Consider the following 27,481-nt stretch of genomic DNA (forward strand, 5'->3'; position numbering starts at 1 on the left):
ACCTCCCCCCAAGTGCCTAACTCTAACCTCGCCCCGTAAGTGCCTAAACCTAACCCCTCCTCCACGCACCCTAAACCTAACCCTCCCGGGGGGGTGCCTGACCCTAACCTCCCTCCATTGGTGCCTAGACCTAACCCACCCTTCCCCTTGCCTGACCCTAACCCTCCGGGGGGTGCCTAACCCTAAATCCCCTCTAGGAGCCCATAACCTCCCCCCCCGCGGCTATCCGCACCTGCCGCCCGGCTTAGCTTCATTCGGTATGCTGGGAGATGGGATCCCGATGTAGGGATAATGATAGGCATTGGGATTTCAATGCCTATCATTCGTCCCTCGTCGGGATATGACAGTCGGGAATCCGGCGATCGGCATTTCGACCGTCGACTTCCTAACTACATACCCTCCCGCACAGCCTCCGGCTGGTGGCAGAGACTGACACTGTGAAAGACTTCTACAAAATGCTGGGCATAGCACTTGCAGGGACAGTGGTTACCACAACTGCTGTCCCTGCAAATTCCCCTTTGTACATAGCGGAATATTTTTATTAAAATTGAAAATATGCACCATGAAATGGATCCTTAATAATAATAACAACGTCCTCTGTGACTTTTCAAGGGTGTTTAAGAATACCCTACCAACAGATGTGATGCATATATTATTTGGGACATTTAATAAACACCCTAACAATAGATTTTCAAAGTCATTCTTCTAGAGTTATTTGACTTTTTTAGGATTGACTTAGTATTGACATCCATCTATATATTAGAACTAGGGAGCTCATTCAGATCCGCTCGCTAGATGCATTCACTCACACCCAGTGTATGCAAATATGTGAAGGCAGGCGATCGCACGGCAAGGCATTAGCACGCCCACTATGTCTTCTCATGCGATCACTCTGTGTATGCAGATGCCCACCAGCCTGTCTTAAGATGCCCACTTGCGCACGTCATCTCCATAAAGTGTATGCAACCATTGGCACATCAGTTACAATCGGATTTGCTCGCAGCGCTTGTGGTTGACCATACCCTGCCGTAAACACTGCGAACACTTCAGTGTAAAATCCAGCCAGGTGATGTGTACAATGATGCTGCCTCTTAATTATACATGCCTCTGAAACGGCGTTAACACGCTCAAGCACGCCTGCATTCACACCTCCACTCCCCCGTTTTTAATGGCTAGCCCCTGTCACCACCCACAAATGGCTTCTCCTGTCACTTACTCTGCTGGGCAGTTTATGCGCAGTGAGCGAATGCTTCCCAATCTCTCGCAGTGTTTCGCGCAAGCACACTGCAATGTGTACACATGCACAGATTGCGAAAATTAGCCAGCTACGGGCATACGCATCCTAGCGAGCAGATCTGAATCAGGTCCTAAGTGTGAACATTATATGCAAAGACTAGATATGGGACATTACAACAAAGGAACAATATCAGTACCCTAGAGCGTACCTTTTGCCTTATTATTTATTAGAGGTTGGGGCACCTCATAAATTGGAGCAGCTATGGGTACATGTATGGTAATCTCTAGAGCGCTGCATAAAAAACTAACTTACCTCCTAATACCATGCAAATTGGGACAAACATCTTGATCATAGGATGATGGGACAGACCTCCAAAATCGGGATTGTCCCACCATAAGAAGGACGGTTTGGGAGTATGACATAGTGTATTCCACAATATGTTGTCCCCTGTCTGAGACTCATTCTGTGAGACTGTTATTCCCACCACTTATCTTTCCATAAGATCATCCATCCCTATCGAGACTTTTGAATTATTAGCAGGACATTGTACCTATTGTGTGACCCGCCGTGGTCAGTGTAATATACATTTATTGGAGCAACTCAATTACCTACTGTATCACTCCAGGTTTATGTGCATGTTGTATTTTCTTTTATAACATGGCACAATTTCATTGCACGCTTTGTTTTGTTCAATTGCATATACTTAGTGTTGTCTGTGTTTTATCCTTTGATATCTAGTAATCAACATTATACTTTATTAATACCCATCATTTATTTATATTATTACGTGCATATAGTGTACGGGGACAACATATTGTTATACTACACTTAACCAGCACCACCACTTCATAGGGTGTAGCGCTCCGATCGTAACTTTATTACTTAACCACTCAGAAGGGACATCTCCACCTTCGGAGGAGCTCCCCAGAACATGATAGCACATATTTTATGTGCAGGGTCGTACTTTATATTATAGTGTATTCCACAATAAGGTGGTCTGCTGCAAACATGATGGTAAACCAAGATACCAACACATACTGTACATCCAGACCTGAGTGTCCAACAGTAAGAGAAAGCCCATCATAATATTTATACACAATGGGTCCTGTATATGTATGTGACTAAATTATTTCTGTGTGTATTCCCATCTCCTGCCATTCTTCCTACCCACTTTCAACTCTATGTCAACCAGTATCTGTTTTATTTACACTTTTATTTACAACAACCAAAAAGACAGTTGTCTAATATCTAATATTTACAGACAAGACATGAGGAACGTGAGGGTGATGAAAAAATGGCAAGAGAAAAGAGGAATGGGCAAAAAGTTAGAAATAGGTAAAGAGATGGGTGTAAGAGGGACAGAGAGAAACACAGGGAAAGGGCAAGCAATAGAGAGAAGGGGAGGCAGAGATGAGAGAAAGAAAGGGGGGAGAGAAAGAGAGAGAGAGAGAGAGATAAGTGGAGAGAGGGAGTTAGGTGAATGCGGACAGTTAGAAAGTAGCAGAAGAGAGAAAATACCACCCCCCACCCACACACACACAGTGCACACTCATACCTCTTACTAGTCAAAGACACACAATATTAATGTAGACAACCATGTCGCACTGGAAGATCATTCGCTTTCCAATTAAAAAATTTTTTTTAACTCTTTCTCATCAACATTTTGGCATTTGAGATCTCCTGCATTTTTGAAAATATGCTGGCAGAGTCCTCTGATAGTCAAAAGAAAGCTGATATTCAATTCATGGATATCTGCAGGAAACTTTTTAGAACAAGCTAACAATGTACAGGAGGCATGGATAGTCCATAAATTGGGTGTGTCTAACTAATCAATAGTCAGATGCCCCATAAAATTAATGTGCCCCTAATACAATTGATAAACAGTATACCTGAGAGAAGTTAGGCATCATATCAAAGGCTTTAAACATTTAGCTGAATTCAAGCAGTACTCTTCATTATGATGCAACTCTGTTGCACAGCTTACAGTCTAACAATTGCACTGAGGAACAGCTTCCAGCTCAATGTGACTTTCCATAACAGGGCAATGCATGATAGTTAGGAGAAACACATGATATTGGGATAGATGAGAAAACTCATCTAGTCTAGATGACTTTGGCATGGTTGAGACAAATGTGTTGATAAAAGTTATTGCCAAAATTCTCACCAGCCCCCTCCTACTGATGCCAATAACTGCACATTCACACTTTTCCATATTTAAAATCTCTTTTGAAAAAGACTAGGGAGTAAATTGAATAAAAATTGGTTCACAAAACCAGCAGTTATCATCTCATATAGCTTGATTTAATATTTAGTGGTTACCATTTATAAAATCTAATTTATAAAAGACAAGAGGGTACATTTACTAAGAATTGGTACACTGGTGGTTATCATCTGATGTAGCTGGATTTTATATTCAGTAGTTTGTATTTGAAAGCTAAAACCTGAGTTTTGATAAAGAATACCCCACAACACTGGCAGGTGTGCAAGGATTAGATGCCAGGACTGGAAGTACCAAAGCCCGGCCCCAATTCCACACTGGGTATATGGATGATTAGGGTCAGTACTAGGGAAGGCAGTCTTGTGCAGGAGTTGCTACAGCATAGCTGGATGCATGATTTTAGGTAGGTCTAGGCCACTCCCAATTCTGGTAGAGGGCTTCATTTATCAAAAAGGCATAGTGGGCTCTGATACTTGAATTCAGTATCCATTTGGGATACAGAACCCTGAACAGTCTACAGATCAGACCAGGTGCAGCTTATTAATTTAGTCATTATTTAGGGTGCCACCCCTATAGACTGCAGACATCTAGGGACTGGGTCCAGGTGGGGTTTTTTTCCTACCTCTTTATGCACCTCCTCTTTGGCTGGCTGTCATAAATTGTGCAGAAGACTGCCAGAAGTTGCACCCTTTTTTGTGCTCCAGCATTTCCTAAACATTTCCCTGCCTGCTGATGGTGTTTGGTTGAGGGAATGATGAGTCCCTAAGATAAGGATCTGTAATTTACTACAGGTTCACTTTCTTTTGCTGAAAGTGTTGTGTTACTTGTTCTGTGGCTGTGCTGTTGATTTTCTATGATGTCTAACAGATAACCTAGGGCTGGGAGAGTTACTCAATGGAGGAGATGTTCTGCCTTATCTGCCACACAAATTTACCAGTTGGAATATTGGGTGCAACCACTATTTGCACAGCCTGCCAACCAGGGAAGTCAGTGTTGCCAGTGCACGGTGGCTGGACCAGGTTTGTGACTGCTTCCATAGATAAGCTTGCTCAACTGGTTTCTTATGCCCAGGGGCTCAAAGGGTGTCCTTTTCCCTAATTGTTTCTGAGAGAGCTTCAGGGTTGCTGTCTAGCCATTAAACTTTGGTTGGCCAGTATCCTGTGGAATCCATGGCAACTCGGAGTTGACTTGTTTTAGCAGCTTTGCCTCTTCTATAAAGGGACCTATTAAAGCTTCTATTGAGATATTTTAAACAGCCTGACTAGTTTGTGTAAGTGTCTGATGTTTTTCAGCCTTGGGATTAAACAGCATTCATCACAGGAGTTAGTGTCAAACTCGAATATAAAGGTTTTGATACTCAGTTTGACAAGGCTAACTATCCTCTCTCCAGTGAGGATATGGCTAGTGGTAATCTTCTACACTTGTGGATATCTTCAGTTTGAGATTATCCAAGGCCACAATTATTCCAATCCATTGTTCTTGTTTTTAAGAATGGTATAGATAATTGGGTATAGAGCTTTATTAAATCTATTTTTGTCACTGCTGGAGACTCACCAAGGCCAAGCATGGCTTCTTCATGAGTTATCAAGGCAGTGAACAAGTGGATGGTAGACCTCACAGTATGTTTTGCAAGTTCACTTTTCAACAGCTCTTTAGTGGAGCATGTACAGGATGCCATAGTGTGATTAGTGATTAGAGCCAGTGAGTGGGGACACATATAACAGCATAAAAATTTGTTGCTAGATATATTCTCAAATTCTGGACATGGAAATAGAGTCCAAGAAGAGTCTGTAATCAATTCCATTTATTTAGTCCAGAGCTGGATGAAATTATTTCTCAGGTCCCAGAGAGTAAAATGTTCCCTCTTACCAATAATGTTAAAGCCTCTAGACCATCCCTCAGGAGGTGCAAGGAGTCAATCCTTTTGGGGTCAGCTCTCAGTCCCTCAAGGATGACAACAGCAGAAAAGTTTGGAGAACCCAGCACCCAAAAAACCTGACAAACAGAATGACGTGCAACAATCTCATCCAGGCTCTCCTGTGGTGGGAGCCCTCTGCTTCACTTCCAGCACCAGTGGTTTGATTCTACTGTAGATGCCTTAGTGAGAGGCATCATGAGCTGGGAAATATCTAAATCTGCTGGGCTCAACTCAAAGGTAGCTTTTCATTAAAGGTCTTCCATGACAATCTCCAGCCTCTTTCTGGAATACTAAAAAAAATTGGATATTTTAATTCCAACCTAAACTTTTAGTTTTTTAACAACCACCACAGGGTGAACAGATTCACAATGACATCTGAGAACTCTGTCATGGTATCTATGGATGTCAAGGATACATATTTGCATTGGCGGTTCATCAGAATCTTCTTAGGTTTCAGAGTTCAGAACAAGCATTATTAGTTGAAGGTGCCACCCTTCAGTTAGGCAACGATTAAATATTTACAAAGATCATGACCATTACTGCTGCTCTTCTTTGATTCAGTGGGATGATTATCATTCAGTATCTTAACATACTATTGAAACTTACTTCAAACTTTGATGGTGGACATTAGATATTAGAATTTTGATTGTCAATTACAAGAAGTCACAGTTGACTCTTACAAAGCATATGATCTTCCTGGGGCTCCTATATTATATCCAGCTTCAGCGGGTGTTCCTGAGAAAAGTATAAGATTCTTTAATTACAGCCACTGGTGGGGTACCTGCTGACGCACAAAAGGACATCTGTTTTTTTATCCATGAGGACTACAGAGAAAGTGGCCTCGAGTTTTGAGGCAGTATATTTTTACATGTTTCACTTTATGTGCCAGAGTTGCAGGTCAAGATCAATGTGAAGTTAAGGGTAGGCAACCTCAGTTATGGGAGTCCCTTCAACATTTGAAATTGGACATTGGTGCCTATAAATGGCAGCCTTCAGGGTTAGAGATAAGTCGCACTTCAGGTCTTGTTATCAGTGTCTTTGGACTTTGGACCCTGAAGGAGACCCAAATGGCAAACAATATCCTAGAGTTAAAGGGTATGTCTTACAAATCCAGTCAGACAATGCCACTGATATATTATACCTCAAATACCAGAGGGGCACCAAAAGCCCACTATTAAGGAGAGAGACCCAATGGATGTTTTGTTGGATAGAGCATAATGTTCAAGTCATCATGGCAGTTTTCAGTTCAGACACAGACAACTTAGAAATGTTTCCCCAAGTAACAATGCTAATGAAGATGTTAAAGAAAATATAAAGGAAGGATGTCCCTGTCATTTTAGTTGCTCCAGACTGACCAAGCTGAACATTATACACAGACATTCTCAGCATGGCAGAAGGCCAAAGGACTTTTTTATTTATCTGAATTTAGATTGACTGGCTTTGACTGCTGGCTGATGATCCCAGGATTCTACAAGCTAAACGTCTCTCTATTATGGTTACTAAGACTACGTATAAGTTCTAGGAATCCAGTCTTAGCAGCAACAACAAAAAAACTGCCATAGAGCATGTAACATATAAATATCTTGGGGTGAACATCATGGGTTGCCTACAGTACATCATCTTTTAGATTGCAAAAAATCTTACAAAATGATCTGAGACTTAAATCCTTAAAGGTCCAAATTTTGGCTCTTTCAGTTTTCTTCTAAAGAAACCTAGCTGGGTTACCAGAAGTCAAGTTTGTTTTCTAAAGTATTGAATGTACACCCTCCTATTGTGCTTCATGTTGCTCCATGGGACCTTAGCCTCATGTTGAATTCTTTAAAGCATCCTCCATTTGAGCCACTGGAGTTGTGCAAAACAGTTTTTGTTATACAATTTCTTTAGCTTGTTGAGTTTAAGAGCTGGGGACTGTCTTGTAGGTCTCAAATTTAAATTTTTCATTAAGATCTGTCTGTCCTTCAGACTAATCTCTCATTTAAACCTCAACTAGTTTCCAGTTTTAACATCAAACAGGACAGTTTGATCCCAGCCATGAAACATAATATGGGATGTGGTTAATATCCCTACGATCGAGATGCCGACTGACGGAATCCTGATCACCGACAGAATACCGGTGTCATAATCCTGACATGACTGGGGATGCTGACCTAAGAATGACGGCAGCTGGCATCCAGATCATAAGGAGATTGGGGCAAAATAAGTATCAGCCGTGGGGAGGGGGGGTAGGTTAAAGCACCCCAGGGGGACTTAGGGTTAGGCTGTGGGAGGGGGGATGTTAGAGTTAGGCTCCAGACAGGGGGGTTAGATTCTGGAAAAAACGGGGGGAGGTTAGGGGTAGGCACTAAGGGGGGAGGGCTAGGTTTAGGCACTTACCAGGAGGGTTAGGGTGTGGGGTGGGAAGGGTTAGTATGAGGGTACAAAAAATGAGGGTGAGGGTTAGGGGTTAAATAGGACAGGGGAAACAGTACTCACCATTCCCCTGTTGGGAGTCCAACAATAAGGATGCAGCTGTCACTGTACTGACAGCTGGCATCTCCTCAGTCTGTATCAAACCTTCCTTTTCTAGGAAAGGTCATTGAGAAAGTAGTGGCAATGCAACTGGAAACCTGCCTGTCTACCCATGATATTTATGATCCATTCCAGTCAGGATTCAGGAGAAGAAATAGCACTGAAACAGCTCTGGTATGTGTGCTTAATGATCTTCTGATGGCAAGAGACAGAGGTGATTGTTCAATCTTAATCCTTCTGGATCTTTCAGCAGCATTTGATACTGTGGTCCATGGGATTCTAATTGACTGCCTGAAAAATTTCTGTGGACTGGATGGCACAGTCCTTAGCTAGTTCAAATAATTTCTGACTGGCAGGTCACAGAGAGTTTTTTCTGGAGTAAACTCTTCATCACCAGTGCCACTTCCATGCGGTGCCCAACAGGGTTTTTTACTATCTCCCATGCTTTTTGCAGTATACATGCTACCATTGGATGAAATAATCAGACGTCATGGCCTGGTGTACCACTGCTATAGAGATGATACACAACTGTACCTGTCCTTTGCTCCAGGTACAAAGGACCCTATAACAACCCTAAATGGCTGCCTAGCTGAGCTTCAGGAATGGATGAGTGCCAGTTGACTGTGTCTGAACCCTGATAAAACAGAGGTCCTTATGATAGGTCACAAGTCAGGGCTACAGCATAGCCAACCAACAGGACTTACGCTTTTGGGATCAGAATTACAAAACACTGAATATGTGCGGAATCTTGGTGTTGTCCTGGATAGTGGCTTGATACTTAAACATCAGGTATCAGCCACAATCAAATCCTCATTCTTTCATCTGAGGAACATTGCCAGAATCAAGCACTTAATTCCCTCAGAAGATCTGCCTAAAGTCATACATGCATTTATATCATCATGCCTAGACTACTGCAACGCCCTCTACCTTGGACTCCCAGCAAAAGAATTGCACCACTTGCAGATGGTACAAAACGCAGCTGCCAGGCTATTAGCCAACCATCTGATTTCAGCCACATAACACCCACTCTCTACTCCCTTCACTGGCTGCCTGTCAGATGGCAAATTGTTTTCAAGATTGGATTACTAACTTACAAAGCCCTACATGACCATGGCCCAAGGTACCTAAAGCAGCTTCTGATTCCATACTGTCACCCACAAGTACTGCGATCCGTTGACGAAGAGCTATTAACAGTACCTAGAATCTCCCTGAATTAGTCTGGGGGTCGAGCTTTCAGTTCTGGGGCTCCAACCTTATGGAACTCACTTCCCCGCACAGTTCAAAAGGACTCCACTCTAGAATCCTTCAAAAATAGACTCAAGACTTACCTCTTCACCCAAGCATTTCACTAATGTCCCTTGTTTAAGCTTATTTTGTGTTTTATAACTGTAAAGGCAAATGTAAAGCACTTTGAGTCCTTTAGGAGAAAAGCGCTATATAAATAAAATTATTATCATTAATATTATTCATGCCAATTCCCATAATATGCCCATGGATGAAAAGGAATTGCTTCATTCTTTGAATGAGCTCAGAGTACGTGACAGGACTAGTTACAGTATATGTGCAACATAGATTATCTTTTGATCCCTTGCAATGCTCAGAGAGAGTTTCCAGGCAGACCACTGGTACAGTAGGTATATTTCTTCCGCCATAAATCAGACTCTTTCTGGGGCCATTTCCTGAAAACCTCAGTGCTCATTCTACTAGATCAATCAATGCCACTTTCAGTGGGCAGCACAGGATAAGAGTTTAGCAACTGTGCAGGCAGTTACAGTACCTGGTCATGTTTCTTGTGTTTGAGCACAGGGATGCCAGTTTAGGAAGGTAGGAGCTTCGCAATGCCTCCACTGATAGTACCCATCCTTAGAGGCACATTCGGGTGTCCCCAATGTATTTCCAGTTTTCCCCCAATAGAGTAATAAGAAAATAGTACACTGGGTGCAGATGTTCTCTATACTCTCCTGTGGTGCATTGCTAAATTTACCTGAATTTTTTTTAGCAGGCACTGTATGGGGTTTCTCAGGGAGGGAGCACAAACACATCTTCTGCACCCTCTAAACCCAAAAGTATTTCCAGTGTCCCATGATGGATTCAAAGAAGAGGATATACTGTATGTAAAAAATCTTGTTATGATGTGGGCATGATTTATAGTGCCATAAAATAAAAGGAGTATGAACATAATACATTTTATTGCCTCCATTAACAATCTAATAATATTGACCTTAAAAGGTAATTAATAAATATTTTTTATATTTTCATATAATTATAAATCATTTTGCTCCCCATAGTATACTGTATTCATAAAATAATTTTGGCACCATAATAATATTAATTGCACAGTTGTTTGCTTACAAGTTTAGAAATTGGGGAGACTTGTGTAGTTTGTTGCTGAGAAAATTTGCATATTATAAAAGCTGTTATGGTGCGGTTTTACCCTGCCAATGAAATGTACCAAAATTGCTTTTGGAAAGCGCAATAATTATAATAAAATCTTATCCCACCAGTATTCAATGCAGAAACAATACTAATGATCATTCTACAAACACTAAGTGTTGTATTCCCAGGCATGTAAGTCTTGTTAGCTTGGGGCTCACTTGTATTCCCGATGTAGTCACCATCTGGCAGGCTGCTACTTGCATGTTACTCATAGGAGAGACCACTGGGAACTGTCAGTACAAGCTAGCTGACAGCTGACAGCTTCCAGTGCTCTGATTTGCTAATAGTGTCAGGCAGGAAGCTGTCAGCTAGACCATAAACATTCAGTTTTGTTGTTGCACTTTTTGCTCCATACTAATTTAGAGAACTTCTTTTGCCATGTGTAGCGCATAACTTTTATTTTCATTTTATATATTAATTTTGTGGCACCACCAAAGCACCACACGAATTTTACCTCTTACTCTAGGGCTGATTCTGAGTCAGACAGACCTCTGTGAATGGATGCAAATGGCGAGTGTTTGCATACAGCTCATGCGCAAATGTGAATTTATAAATTTTTGCCTATGTCCGTCCTATTGTGAGTTTGCCGGATCTTGTCCAGATCTGTCATTCCGTGAGCTTGGGTGTTTCAGGGCGGCAGCAATGCGAGGGCACAGAGCCACCCTGACTTATGGAAGTGTCATGGAAGTGTCTTGGGCATGTACATAAAGCTCCATGTGATTCTGAGCCATGTGTATGGGTGAAGAAAAGCTTGTCTCTGACGGATCTCTTGTAGCTAGCATGGGGCTTGTGCAAATGCTGATACTAATCATGATGGTTGCGCCGGCTGACGTAAAATCAATGGGCGGAACTATGCCCCTCTATGAGTGTGTGGAGCCTATACAATCTTAATATCTTACACTACACAATGACTTTAATATTATATTAGAATCCCCATATGCTATCCCCATCCCTCCACCACTGGCACACACAAGGTATTAGCCATTGACAATGTATACTGGGCAAGGAAATCGAGAAGCATTATTGATATGTGCTCACAAATGGATACTGGTGAAATGGTCATCACAACTCACTGCAAGTATATACATTATAACCTAGAAGAAAACAAATAATAATAATATGTAAATAAACACAGAGCAGGGGTGGTGGTTCAGCGCAACAGAGAGGGACAGGGTACAGAGCAGTGCATAGAGAGAGAGCAGGGATAGACAGAGCATGGGTGGAGCCTGACAGAGCAGGGGTGGTGGAAAAGAACAGCAGTGAGGGCCAGGGTACAGAGCAGTAGATAGAGAGGGAATGGGGCTGGACAGAGCATAGGTAGGGTCAGAGAAGGGGTGGTGGGACAGAGCAGCAGAGAGGAGCCAAGTGCAAAACAGTGGCTAGAGAGAGAGTGGGGCTGAACAGAGCATTGGTGGAGCCAGACAGAGCACAGGTGGGCGGAGAAGGGAGGAAGTCTGAAGTGACCCTTTATATGCCAGATCCTTTACTTGTATTAAATGTTGCAGGGGTGGTGGGGCAGAGCAGCGGAGAGGGGCAAGGTACAGAGCAGCAGACAGAGAGGGAGCGGGGCTTGACAGAGCATAAGTGGGGCTAGACAGAGCAGGTGTGGCAGAACAGAGCAGCAGAGAGGGGCCAGGAGCAAAGCAGCAGATAGAGAGCACAGGGCTGGACAGAGCATGGGTGGAGCCAGACAAAGCAGGGGTGGGATGGAGAAAGGAGGAAGACTGTGGTGATCCTGCATATGCCAGATCCCTTCACTAGTATTAAATGTTGTGTTTTCTTTAATCCAGAGGTTTTGTGAGAGGAAAGTTTGTGCAAGAGGCAGTATAGTAACTCTTACAATTCATGCTCTTGTTATTTCTGTGTATTATTTTCTGATCTACTGCTCATGAACCTTAATGTATTATATAATTTACAAAAAAATCAGATTTTTGATATAAAGGTTATATATTCACTACTGCGAACAATACTTTCTGGGCAAATACTTGGTTGACATGAAAAGATCTAGACTAATAAAAAAACACCAGTAACCGACATACTGTAAATGTTTTTTCACCATGTAATATTTACTAAATTGGGAAGATTAAAAGTGTGTTCCTTTACCTTTATAACTAGTTCTAAAAACTGGAAGAAATTAGTGAAATAATTTTAGAATCTAATTTTGCAAACATATGAATACTTGTGTATTATAAATCTCGTATTAACTGGTAACTTTAGGTAAATTTGTCCTGTGTACCTGTACTGTACCTTTCACATTAGATGAAATAGCACTGATTGTACTAAAGGTCCACTAGACCAGACAGTACATACGACATCATTTAATATCTGTAAATATTACACTCTAACTCAAGGATTCCACGCAGGTTTTTAAATAGGGATTCCACATTAATTATTATTTATTAACCATTATTTATATAGCGCGCACATATTCTGAAGTGTTTGAAGAGAATATTTAGAGGTATATTATCAGGGCCGCAACTAGGGAGGGGGCTAGAGGTGCACGTGCACCAGGTGCCGGATTTAAGGGGGTAATAAAGGGCTGACTCAGCCCCCGCACACCCGACAGTGGCTTGAGGACTGCAGATTCCATGCGGACTAGCCGTCTGCATGGAATTTGCTGAAAACGGCCCTCCAAAAATGGCCACCGCTAAGGAGGAGACAGATGCTAGAGGTCCTACTGGACCTCTACTGTCTGTTAGGCCAGTGCAATGCACATAGCATTCACGGAAGTGCCGGGAATGCTGGCGCTGCTGGGAGAAGATGTAGAAAGCTACGAGCATAGACTGCCTGGCAACAAGCATAGACTACCTGGCAACGAGCATAGACTCCCTGGCAACGAGCATTGAACTCCTGACAATGAGCATGAACCCCTGGCAATGAGCATGAAACCCAGAGCATGAGACCCCTGGCAACGAGCGTGAGACCCCTGGCAACAAGCATGAGACCCATTGCAATGAGTATTAAACCCCTAGCAATGAGCATGAGACCCCTGGTAATGAGCATAAAACTCCTAACAACGAGTAAGTAATTTTAAAGTAATTACTGTGGGGCATACAATGGTGTCACAACAAATATGTAAGTGGCACTATGGTAATAGGCATTACAGCATGTGGCATAATGTGTAATGGGCATTCAGGTGTGTGGAATAATGTAAGTCACTATACCAGGGATGTCTGACTAGTACACTGCCTTATGGAGGAGCAAGGACAAAATCTAAGGAGGTGCAAGGACAAAATTACTGCCTTGCCCCGGGTGACAGATATCCTAGTTTCGGCCCTGATATTATCATTTACTAAGAATCGTGTCTGGCCGAGATTGCATTCCCTTGAGAGTTTCCCCTGGTTTCCAAATACAAGGATTTACTACAAGCAAACACGGGTGAAAAAACACATTTAGATCTGCAAAACACTGCTGACTACGCAAATAGAAGTCAATACAACCAACTCGCAAGTACTTTCCATAGACAGGAATACAACACAGGGATTTACTAAGACTTGTGTTTGCAAACACAAATGAACTTGGGGTGAACTTGGGCCAAAACAGAAGAATTAAATAGGCTACCTTCTCAGCAGCATGTTCTGCAGAAGCAGACCAGACCCCCCAAACCTCCCCCGATTTTCATCTGTCAGAACAGGCCCAGATGTGCAGGGCTGGTTATACTGGTTATGGTTAATGGGTTACAGCACAGAAGCACTGCACAGATCACGCTAATCTGTGTAGTGCTTCTGCAGAACACCCTGCTCATAGGCAGGTCTATTCATTTCAGCCCAATACGACTGAACATGCACATGATCAAACACAATTCCATACACCATGGAAAAACACGATTCTGCAAAACACGATTCATAGTAAACTTGAGTGTATGATTGGAAAAAATTGTCATGTATCCCAACGATGCCCAGCATGTTTAATTTAGATGATTCTTAGTACATTTACCCCTTAGTCTTTCTCATCAGTACCTTCCCCAGTGGAGTTTATAATCTAAATTCCCTACAACATGTACATGCACCAGGGTTAATTTTCTGGTCACAATCCAAATAATATACCAGTATGCTTTTGGCCTGTTGGAAGGAACCAAGAGCAAACCCATGCAAATATGGGGAAAACATAAAAAAATCCACACAGTTTGGGCCTTCTTAGGAATCTAACCCAAGTTCTCAGTGCTGTGAGGGAGTAATGCTAACCACCACACCAACCATGCTGTCCACATCAGATAACAGTAATGTACTGGCTTCTACATTATCTGAATACAATTGTATCTTGTGCAGAGTGCGCCGAAAAAATGCACCCATAATAATCAGCTCACCAGACACCCAGAAAGTTTAATCAAGGTATTTATTAATTTTGCACATGCAGTATAGGTGGAAAATAAATTAAAATTATTGGAAGATGTCATATCTATTTTATTATTTTTGTGAGTAGCCAGTAGCTGCTAAATCTCTTGGGGCTAATGTGATAGGGTGCGAGCTGCAGAGGCTGTGCGAACTCCTGCGAGTCTTCCCGTATTTTTAAAGCGGCAATCATTTTAAAGGCAAAACCAAGCTATTTTTGCTTTTAAAATGATTGCCGCTTTGAAAACATGGGAAGACTAGCAGAAGTTCCCGCAGCGCCTGCAGCTCGCAACTTATTACATAAGACACCCGATCTAAAAAATAACCTGCACATAAAAAAATTACATTATTAGGTATTTAACGGACATTTCATGATTTTTTGATAGAAAAACCCTGGAAATTGGACCTCTATTTCATATACAATAAATGTTTTCAACTTGCAATTGAGGGAGAGGACTCAAAATTTATTCTGTGCTTGACAGAATGTTATTTGAAGCAATTGCACACACAATCAACAAATACAAGTTAATTTTGTCCTTTCAAAAAGGATCCTTGGAATCTCTAAGTAGCCTTCAGAATAATAGCAATAAATTGTAAAAATAATCCTTTGCCGTTTCTGGCTGTGTGAATGTATTAGAATGGTGGGGGCTTGGTGGAGCGCCAGTCATAACGCAGCTAATTTTATATATCTAACTATTCTCATTTCCAGCATTAAAGACGAGGCTGAACGTCAGCTACTTATTCTCTGCTTATTCATGCTCCAGCTACTTACACTGAAAAAAAAAATTTCTGGAAATGAGTTGGATTCTCGTTTTAATAATAGATCCATATTTTATATTAAACTGACTTTATTTAACTATTTAACTAATTTTAAATCGCTCTAGTTTTTCAAAGATGAAACCAGTAGTGATTGTCTATTTCACACCCCAAATCCACAGATGGATGCCCTTATGTAAACCTCTATTGTATGTAGTCTTGCTCAACAAGGGTTTTGGGATGAGTGGGCAGAGGAGCCATTTTCACCAATGTAAGTAAGTTGTAGTTTTTTAAAATTTAAATAATTTCAGACCAGCAATTTGGCAGTGGAAATACACAGAGGTGGTTCCCTTAGTAAGTCACATATTTATTGTGGTCCAGCCTAGCAAGGTTTTGGTCATCAGAACAGGTGAGAAAGTGGGCAAAGGACCAATTTTAATTATTTTGAATAAGTAGTTAGGATATATCAAGTTTGTGACAGTGATTTGACAACAGAAATCCATAGATAGTCTTAAGGTCTGTCCATGCAATGTTACTTAAGGTCTGTCCCTACAATATTATATGCATTAAACCAGGTGATAAAGCAAATACACAAGCCATGTTTCAGATTTAAATGAGTAGTTTAAGTTTTGCAAGCGTAAAACTAGTTTGGACCATCAATTTGATAGCCAAAATCTTCAAAGAAGTACTCCTTACATAAAACCTGTGTGTATTAAGCCTGGCCATACAGGCTTTTCAGCATTAGAATAGGTGGCAAAGTGGACAGATGGGCCATTTTACTAACTCAGATAAGTAGCTCTAGTTTTTCAAGTGTTTTGTTAGCCATTTTGGGCCAGATATTGGGCATCAAATAAAATGACAAGGTGGTCACAGAAGAACCATTTTACCAATTTCAATAAGTAACTGAAGGGTCTATACAGTGTCGAAGCTGGATTATTGACTGAGACAAGATCAGTTTAAAATTGGATCGCAGCGACGCCATCTTGCGACTGGCCGCAAGACGCCATCTTGGAAATGAGGCTGCAAGACGCCATTTTGCGAATGGCCGCCTAAGCGCCAATTTAGATAAACTCACACTTTAGTACATGTGGTGATATTACTATTAGCATCATGCGATTGCATCTGTGACCATTGCCATAAGTTACGGCGATTCATCAAAAGCCCATTTCATGACTTTACGTAGTTTGGGTGCTCTGGATAAAGTGTGTGTATTATTAGAATTCCCCTAAAGGATATATTTCGGAAATGGCTGTACAGTATGTCAAAATTGGATTGCATTAGCTAAACAGAGCAAATGGCCACGTGACAACTAGCCTTTGAAGACAAGCTTCATGGACATAACGTCTGCTCTCACTCCAGGTGGCCCTGCTCGAATACAGCAAGAGGGTCATTTGTAGCACCTTACATTAGCAGGCTTCCTACAATAAAATACCTTCAAAGCCAAGAGTGTTATCTGAGGTTTGGGTCTTGTAGCTGTGCTAATTTGCATCCACACAGGCCCTGGGAGAACAAAGACCAGAATTTTGGAGTCTGAAAAGGGTGGGGGCTGCCTGTATGAAAACGCTGAATATTAGCTTCATGCACACGCATCTGCCCCAAGTTAACTAGCGTCTTTACATCAAACCCCACATACTCACACATTACATATTCAAATACAAAGTGCCACAAGCTTTAAGATTTAAGATTCCAGTATTCACATTTATTATAATTGTTAGGAAATAAAGATTATTTCGTAACTAAGGTTTTATACGTGATAAGTAAGCCATGTTTGGTATTGTACTGATGCGGACTCATTTTACTCTATTCCGGTAATATCGATGGAGAGATCGCAACATACATTCTCAACTTATGGACCGCAGAGACTTCAAGCAACAAAATGTACATTATATGAACAACTGTTAGGATTTGCATGGGGTGGGAAACCAGAGACCACCAGTTGTTAGAAGCTGGATCGTGTCTATTTGAACCAACCTGTTAAATGCCTTGTAACATATGCCCTCTCCTTTAGGACCAATGGTATTAGCAACAAACTTCTCTATTGTGTTGTTTATTTCTGGGGGGTATAAATATGTGTACTCTGACCCTGGGTTCCTAGTCTTCGTGCTGAACGCTGATTGACGAGGGGTTTCTTACTGATGCCTAACATCTGGTCCAGAGAGCGCTGCATATGTATAATTGTACTTGGGTCTGTATAATCTCTTTCTGCTAAGATTATATGAGGATCATAGCGTGTAACTGCTGTACTTTTACTTGAATAATAGTTTGTGCTTTGGAACCACAGGTTCTAGGTCTGGAGTTTTTATTTACTGTATGACTGCGTACGCAAATTAGCTTCATCCTTAGAGGTTTATAGGCAGGATATTAGAAGGTATAGGCAGGGGTATATAGAGGTTCAAAGGAGGTATCCTTAATAGTTAACTAAAAAAATGGCTTTTCTCCAGCAATTTAGTTGGAGAAAGCCTAAAAATGTTTGTCACATGTTGTCTGGATCTGCTTTATGTCCTGGAAAAAATATTGGTGAAATTATGACTTTGCAGCCTAATTTGATGCACAAAAGCAGGCTAAATACAGGTGTTTTATTTATTAGTGATTCCCCCTTCCCATGTGGATTTTCCCTGTCTAATATTAGTGAACCATTTGAACACATGAAAAACTAGAGCTAATTATACAAACTTCTAAATACTAGCTTGTGTGCCAATTTTTCTACATCTAATTTGCTATAAAAAGATCCTTTTTGGACAATACTGGAATTGTTGTTAAGAACCCCCTCTATAGATTTCAACTGTTAAATTGCTGGCCATAGAAACTTGTTCAAATTGAAACAAATTTGCCACTGTGCTCACTTTGCCATCTCTTGACACCCAAAGCTTTGTGGGGCCAGACTACATACAAATAGGATTTATGTAAGAAACCCTTCCTCTACTGTTAGCTCTGTGATTCAATTCAAATGAATCCTTGAAAAATAAAGATTTTTTAATAAGACAACTTTGGTGAAATTATTTGCAAACAGAGTGTCGTGATGAAAAAGAACATTTAGCAGAATTGTGAATTTCTGGAATTACAATATTTAAGTTACACTTTTGCTTTGCTTTTCGGTGAACTGTACTTGTAAACTAGTGTTTTGCAGAACTTATTGTCTATAAATAGAGCTGGGGAGCATAATGAACAATTAATTTTTCTGTATCATGTGGTTGCGGAAGGACTGTAAACAGTTAAGTCCAAATACAGCCTGTGACACGTGCTGATTTGAATGGCCAAATTCAGAAGAACAAGTTTTTTTATGCTCTTGCAATCGCCCACCAAGGAGTCTTGAATCATTACATATGTTGCTTACTGTCATTCCCATTCCCTTTGCAGAAATCACTGTAATGATTTCCTGTCTCATCATATGCACTGATTGTAACCACATTATTATGCTGATACTTCATAGAAATTCCTGGACAGTAACTCCCCCTACACCCTACATCAAAGAGAGTTCCTTCACCAATTACCAGCAAGCTCTTTTCTTTGCTTTTTCCTTCTCCTGCTGAAAATAGTTAAGGAAAATGAGAGCATGTTGGTGATTGGTTGAAAGCCTATGATGTAGTGTAGGTACCAAAGAGGCCCATGATGTCTATGAATAGAGAACACTCTGCACACTGTGAACATATAACGGTGCCAAGAGAGGACATTGCTGATGACTCTGACATAGATCAACCCCAAAAGGCAATTTTTTAAAATGTTTGTATCTGAAGATATAGGGCAGGATGTACTAAGATGAAAAATGTGGTAAAACCCCCGAAAATGCAGTTTTCGGGGGTTTTACCACATTTCCCATATGTAATAATGACTGGAATGTGAAGCATTCCGGTGCTTCATCCTGGTGGGTAACGCCATCTTCAGATGGTGTCAGGTCTGAATTAAGGGGGACTGACAGGGGCGGTCATCTGGGGCTCCACACACAGAGGGGCCCCCACACAGGGTCGTTGTGACCCTGCCGAGAACCAGTGTCCAGAGACACCTGTTCCCGGGTGGAGGCTCAGCAGCCGCTGCTGTTCTACCGAATGCAGCAGCAGAGTAAGTGCTACTGGATCAGCTTTCTTCTAGGGAGGAGAGGGGCCATGTCCATACTAGCAGATGCAGGGGGGGTTTCTGAGTAGAAACCCCTCTAACAAACCGATTCCCCCCTAAAGTGACTGGCCGCATCAAGGGCAGAACCAATACGGCAATACCCCATATCCCTGCGAATCACGGCATTAAATTGCAGGGGGCGGAGCCTAATGAATCCAGGTGCCCGGCCCCTGTTGCAACCTATTCCGGTGAATGCTCCTGCTGCATCAAGTGACAGTATGTATATGTACTGTTTCAGTGTGTGTGTGTGTATGTATGTACAGTATGTACTGTATGTATGTATGTATGTATGTATGTATGTACAGTATGTATGTGATTCTGTGTGTATATGTGTTATGGTGTATGTGTTATTGTTTATGTATGTGTTAGTGTGTATGTATGTGTTAGTGTGTATACTGTGTATGTGTTAGTGTGTATGTATGTGTTAATGTGTATACTGTGTATGTGTTAGTGTGCATGTAAGTGTTAATGTGTATATATGTGTTAGTGTGTATGTGTTAATGTGTATATATATGTTGGTGTGTGTATACTGTTTATGTGTGAGTGTATGTTATATATGTATATGGCTCAGTGTAGGGCTTTCAGAAGGGGTAGGCTCTGTGTGGCTTAGAGGGCCCCCCCACAATTTAGTTGCACTGGGATGCCCACAAGCCTTAATCCATGGATTGTGTTATCCAATAGAAGCCTATGGACTTTTTACCGAGATGCCCTCCAAGAGGGTTCTAATCGGATCCCTCCCAGCTCCCCCCCGCAGTGCATATGTCCTTCTGCGCATGCCCAGAAGAACGGCAGAGGGACTTCTGGGTGTTAAACCCAAAAGTCTCTCTATCCAGGGTACCGCAAAGGACAGCTCTTATCGGGAGAGCTGTACTTTGCAATTTAATTCTCATTGCTAGGTACATACCGCGGTAATCAACCCCCAGTAAGTACCCGATAAGGGGTGGGATGTACTGCATCGCAGGTGTGATGCTTAATACATCCTGCCCATAAGGAGAAACCTTGCAGATGTCATATACCAGTGGTTCTCAAACTCGGTCCTCAGGACCTCAAACAGTGCATGTTTTCTAGGTCTCCTCACAGAATCACAAGTGAAATAATTAGCTCCACCTGTGGATCTTTTAAAATGCGTCAGTGAGTAATGAATACACCTGTGCACCTGCCAGGTGACCTGAAAAACATGAACTCTGTGGGGTCTTGAGGACCAAGTTTGAGAACCACTGTCATATACTAATTTGCACATAGCCAAAGCAAACCAGTCAGCAATTAGCTTTTATGTGTCTGGTGCAACTAAAGGTGCATACACACGTAAAGATTTTCTGTCCAACCATCCAACTAGTTGATTGGTTGGAATGGGAATATGGTAAGGTATGAAAGCAAATGACAATCAGCAATTTGCTCCCAAACACTGGAAAATGGACAAAAACTGTTGTTTAAACAAATTGTTTAGTTCAAACATTTAACAAACTTGTCTGACGACCATTTTCATCTGTTTTCCGGCATTTAGGAGCAAATTGCTGATCATCAGTTACTCCCATACGTTACCAGATTTTCATTCCAACCAATCAACTAGTTGGATGGTTGGACAGAAAATCTTTACATGTGTACCCAGCTTTAGATGATGAAAGCATATGTCTAATTGGTTGCTATGGCTTTTGTGTAAATGTGACACCTAAATACAATGTTAATGAATAGTGAATTTGCCTTAATAACTGACATACACATATAGATAAAATATTCCATGGTGTGGATGTGATACATTATAACTCCTTTAAATGCAAAATATTTACTGTTTATAAAAAGTATTCTTTCTTTTTTTTTTTTTTAACAAAAATCAATCAAACACATGAGCTAAAGCCATTACTGGCACCCTCATAATTTGATGAAATTTACAACATTTGATACAATAAATTATTAAAATGCACCACCCAACTAAGGTCCTGATTCATTAAAGATCGCAACTGTGATCGGGGCTACGTATACGCACGCAGTCTCACTGCAATGATATGCTAATCCATTGCGATCGCTATGCCATTGCAGCACTACATAAGGACCCCCACCTTACCTTTCACACATTCGTAATGTTTAGCAAGACTGCAAAACCATCGGTAACATCGAGTACATCGACTACAATCGGAGCCTCACGTACACTTGCACAAGGTCAGATCTTACTCAGAAATTGCTAACCTCATCGCAGTAAAAAGCCAAGCTGCGTATGGCATAGCAGTGGATAATTTATGCACGCCCCTGCAACAGCGTTCAAACGAACCGGCACGCCTGCGTTTTGCCGATCCCCCGTCACCTCCAACAAACGGCACTTCCTGTCAATCACTCTGCAATGGGTCTGTGTAGTCACTGCGACAGCAGTGGCCGGTTTACGCACGTGCACTGCGATGCATAGGCATGCGCAGAATGCAACAATCGGCCGATTACATGCGTAATCGCAGTTGCGATGCTTGCTGAATCAGGCCCTAAGTGCCTTATTGTAAAAGCTAAAAATAACTGTCAGATGTAACTTTAATCTCTATGAAGCTGATATCATACAGTGTAAGAACAGTACAAAAAAATACTTACAGTAATAACTTCCCCTTTTCTTTCCATAGAAATATGGGAATAATTTTAAAATAACTCTCAGATGAATTATTAATCCAAATGAAACTGATTTTATACAGTATAAGTACAATCAAAAATAAATGTACAGTAATAACTTACCTCCTCCATTCTTTCCACAGAGATATGGGAATCTCCAGACATTTCCTAAACCAATAGCATAACCAACACAGGACATAAGGAAGTCAAATCTTCCCTTCCACGTATCTCTCTCTGGATCTTCTGTTCTTTTCTTCTGAACTTTAACGACCAAGGTCTTGGGCTTGTCATTTGTGATAGGAGCTTCACTGACCTCGGTGGAAATTTGTCCATCTGCAACCTTAGTTCCATTTGTTGCCATGTCTCGCGGTTTGGAATGGCAGTGCCTGGTACCCAGACGAGAAATTTCAGCACCAGTCCACGTGGACAGCAGCTTCGCGGCTCCCTGTTACCTCACTAGGGTTATAAAGCTGTCAGGGATGTCCTTCTTCAGTGGCCGTAGATATAAAATCCACTCCAGATTATTTAATTAGATGGGGAGCTGAAAGACAGCATAACAATATTTAAATATATACATTGTAACAATAACATTGCATATGAGTATAGGGTGAAATCATTACAAATTAATTTTCTATTGCAAATATCACACACAAAAGCTGTACATTATATTATATATATAGTATTTAACATGAACATAGTCTGCCAAATTACTTGATCTGCAAATAGAAATACAAAACTTTGTGGCCACAGCAGTGATTTTGACCATACAGTATATAGGAATTGATTTTGCAGAGAATGCAATCCTGCTCCAAAAATGTGGCAAGCTGACCTCATCCACCTCTGATGTGGTGGGGGATTTTATAACCCAGAGGAGATATACTGTATGTGCATGGTAATGATTCATCTTATTAACACAACTGCTCACTATATTTTAGCCTCGCTTCCTCCTCTGGGCACTCTCACAGTAAACAGCTACAGAAAGTGACTGGTGGAAAAGTACCACTGTTCCTCCATTTTTGACATGATACAAGCTCCCATAGTGTTCAGATCTACACACTTGGGAAGACGTTATCCCGAAAAGGATTCACCTTATATTAAATTATCCTGCTCTGTTTTTAATTTGTCATAAATAGCTTTAGAGACAAAATACAAAATGCCTGAGATACAGTTTTGGTATATATGTCGGGAGAACACTGATATTTTAATAAGATCATACCTAAAATATATCAGTTAAGGTAACTAAGATAAGTGTTATTTCCAAAAATCATTTAATACATTTGTTGCTATAAAATAATAATATAGTTCTGTGGTTAACAGTGTGTTTAACCAATAAACAGATTTTCACGATTATCCGTCTAAGTCTATTATTAGACTCACGGACAGACACCACATAAAGGTGTTGTAGCGCTGTAACTAACCTTACTCTCTATTATAAATTAAGAGGATTAGGCACCTCTACCCTACCTGTAGCAAACCCTGCGACCTATATTATCCAGTGCTCAAGGAACCCAGTACCATTTCTATTGCTATAAAATAACATATCATGATGTTCCTCAACACCCTTTAAGATGTTTTGGATTGTATTTAATCTTTGATCGCTAGCTGAAAGTACAGTAAGTGCCCTTGCTCTGCTAACAATATATGATTTTATAACTTTAGTAATGGCTTTTCAGGCGAAATTCCTATTCAGCATTATTAGGTGTCAGGAATGTGCATGATGTTCATTTACTAGAATTAGAGATGAGCAGTTCGGTTTTGCTGGAAACCGAACACACCTTTACTGGGGGCACTGCATGGGAGGGGGGGGTACTACTGCTGGGGGCACTATATAAGGGGCTTACTGCTAGGGGCACTGCGGGGACCACTACAGGGGGCACTAGATAGGGGGATCACTACTGGGTGCCTGCATAAGGGGGACCACTACTGGGAAACCTGCATGGGGGGACTAATGCTGGGGGCACTATATAATGGGCACTGCATAGGGGGGGACTACTACTGGGGGCACTATATAAAGGGCACTGCATAAGGGGATACCACTACTGGGTGCACTACATTGTGGGGACTGCTACTGGGGGCACTGCATAAGGGGGAACACTGCATAGGGCACTGCATTTGGGGGGACCCCTACTGGGGGCACTGAGTAAGGGGAACTAATTGGGGGCTGTATAAGGGGGATATGATGTAACTAAAAGCAGCTGCCATTCAGCAGGCACAAGATAACTGTAACTGTAGAAAAAACAACTGGCCATACCAACTGCATTGGAGAACCACACAACCCACCACCCTTCCCTGCAAAATAAAACATTTTACTGTGAGGGAATTTGTACTTTATATATCTTTGTACTTGATTCTGTAAGTGAAACTGGTAACTATATATCAGACAGTGCCGTAGTTGCCAATTGTCCATCATCTACAACCTTACAAACAATGTCAAGATGGGTTCTAATCTAAAATAGATTAAGCATTGCATAATCTATAAAGCCACTATCTACCACTTCAAGACAATTATCATTAGTTTGGAAATTCATTTGGAGGGATATATGTGGCATTTCAATGGTTAAGTGCATATTGTTTGTAGGAAGAAGGGCCAACAGCTTCTGAAAATGAGCAACTCACACCAACCTTTATTAAATATACTCCTGATGCAGTGTAATTCTGCCTCTGTGTGCAGCATGTGATTTCCATTACCACTGCATATTTGTACACAAATGGAATAATGGACTAATCTTGGAGAAAGACTCTGTACTGACATACCAGTTGGCAACACAAGACACAGAAGAGTATATTTAGCACTATTGGCCTTGCTGTTGGTGATGAAGTACATGTTGATGGGCCCGAAGGGGCACCTGCTAGCAGTAATTAACTTTGCAGTGATCATCAGTTTATGTCTGTAATAGTTCCACAAAAAAATGCTCAACCATTCATAGCTACAGCATCACCGCCACTCATTGCTAATGGAGGTATTAGACAGGAAAAAAGTACGGCAGAACCCCAACTAGTGCACTCTCCTTAAATTAATATATAATATAGTATAATAGCTTTAAATATAATGCCTTTCAAGTTTGCTGAATCTGTAAAAATTTGGGAGTTGATGACATGTGGAGATTCAAAAAGGTAAGTGCTTAGTCATGTAAAGCTGCACCCACATTGAACCTATGGCCATAGTCAAAAATGTCAGCACTTACTGGTTAAATATAGACTGCCCCCCCCATAATAGATCAAGCCATCAGCAACAGCATCATCATAATCATTACCGCCATTAGGTTCCATATTCTTTAATAAGGAGCATATTTAAGTGGGACCATGCGCCCATATTTTTACTAGTCTGAACAAGAAATAACATACAGAAAATTTAACACTAAGTGATCTATTTATTAAGACTTGGATGGTGATAGAGCGAATAGAGATAAAGTACCAGCTAATTAGGTCCTAACTGTTATGTCACAGGCTGTGTTTGAAAAATGACAGTTAGGAGCTGGTTGGTTGGTATTTTATCTCCGTCCACTTTATCTCCATTCAAGGCTTAGTAAATAGACCTCTGATTGTCTCCAGATAATTAAATATTAAAATCTGATAGCAGCTCGCATACTGCATTATTACTGCCTTGTGGTCAAAGCAAAAACCAAAGATCCATTGTTTCACTCATGTGCTTAACTTCCAGAAAAAGTGATAGGGTAAGGTAACTTGCGCCCCTTAACTGCAGCTCAATACCAACTCAAAAAGGACACCAAACCTTATAAACATATAGATACACAATGGAGTGGTTCACAAGCGCTGTTAGAATCAGATTACTGTATAGGACGCTTGATTTCCTCTGCAGTGGGTTTTCAAGGCTAAATTAAATGCGTGCATCAAAAAGTATCTTTGATCTTCTCTACGTATACCAGGTACCATATACTCCCCCCAGTGGTCTGAAACTCACCAATTTTTTAGCTGCTACATCCACATAATGGTTTCTTTTTCATCTAGGTAGGTTGGTCACCAATATGCTATTAACTATATCCAAGGAAACCAAAAGCTGAACCATATCACAATGGAAATACATTCCTTTTTGTTCCATAAAGCAATTTATTCATATATAAAAAAATATAATCAAAAACAGTTATAAAACATCCCCCATAAAATTGGGTTTGTTCTCCTCTACTCCAATTGGACTGAGAACATATTCCTCTCACCACTCATATCCTGGACATAGGAATGAGACATGGAACTGTTCCTTTAGATGGATATTCAGCCAATTCAAGAGGAGAGTCGATCCAAAACCAAGGGGTCCTCCAGCTCACCAATGCGTTTCAGAATATGTTTTCCTTCCTCAGGGTGTGGAGGTGAACAATCCATACTGACTTTTTATACCCTAAAGAGACCATGTGATCCTCCTCCAATCAAAAACCTCACCCACCAAAAGGTGTGTTAGGGGGGAAAATTGGAGTAGAGGAGAACAAACCCAATTTTATGGGGGATGTTTTATAACTGTTTTTGATTATATTTTTTTATATATGAATAAATTGCTTTTTGGAACAAAAAGGAATCCATTTCCATTGTGATACGGTTCAGCTTTTGGTTTCCTTGGATATAGTTAATAGCATATTGGTGACCAACCTACTTAGATGAAAAAGAAACCATTATGTGGATGTAGCATCTAAAAAGTTGGTGAGTTTCAGACCACTGGGGGGATTATATGGTACCTGGTATACGTAGAGAAGATCAAAGATACTTTTTGATGCACGCATTTAATTTAGCCTTGGAAACCCACTGCAGAGGAAATCAAGTGTCCTATACATTAATCTGATTCTAACAGCGCTTGTGAACCACTCCATTGTGTATCTGCATGTGCTTAACTTAATAGCACAAATATTCTTGTACACTTACAAGACATTGAAAGGTTAGCTGCAGTATCAAAGAAGTTCTGTGCCCATTTTAACAATCATATTGTACAAAAAGACGCTTAAAAAGACATCAATACAGCTCATGTCTGGTATACCAACTAGGTAGAATTATAACTTTGCTATGCATGAAGAGACTACATGAGCGAAGAAATCCATCAGTGATAATGGAGAATATTTATAAATTGATGTGGTCCTTTGATAAGCATGAGTGAGCCACATGTCTTAGCTGGGATGATTTTGGCTTTAGCGACATTTTGTTTTTGTAATATTTCATGTTAAAGCAATCATCAAGTTTACAGCAGGGATGTAACAAAGTATTAGCAAAAGTTTTTAAGGGCCTCTATGTACCAACCAATGGTGAAAAATGTATATAACACATATAACTTTGACAAGGAAGATGTGCCCCCCTCAGCTCTGGGCCCCATAGCAGCTAGACCCCTTGCACTTATGGTAGTTACACCCATGTGTGGCAGGATAATGAGGGTTATCAGGTCA

At 41.0% G+C, this 27,481-nt stretch overlaps 1 protein-coding gene across 1 annotated transcript in view; it reads right to left on the reverse strand.

Annotated features, from left to right (window-relative positions):
* Positions 1-27,481, reverse strand: part of SLC6A1 (solute carrier family 6 member 1) — a 202,994-nt gene that overhangs the window by 85,321 nt on the left and 90,192 nt on the right. Inside the window, exon 2 of the mRNA XM_088472723.1 lies at positions 22,224-22,641. Coding sequence (XP_088328849.1) covers positions 22,224-22,461 — 238 coding nt within the window. The 5' untranslated portion in view covers positions 22,462-22,641. The remainder of the gene's footprint in view (positions 1-22,223; positions 22,642-27,481) is intronic.

This window comes from Taudactylus pleione, unplaced genomic scaffold (genome assembly GCF_031769625.1).
Source record: "Taudactylus pleione unplaced genomic scaffold, aTauple2 ptg000128l, whole genome shotgun sequence".
NCBI classification, from domain to species: Eukaryota; Metazoa; Chordata; class Amphibia; order Anura; family Myobatrachidae; genus Taudactylus; species Taudactylus pleione.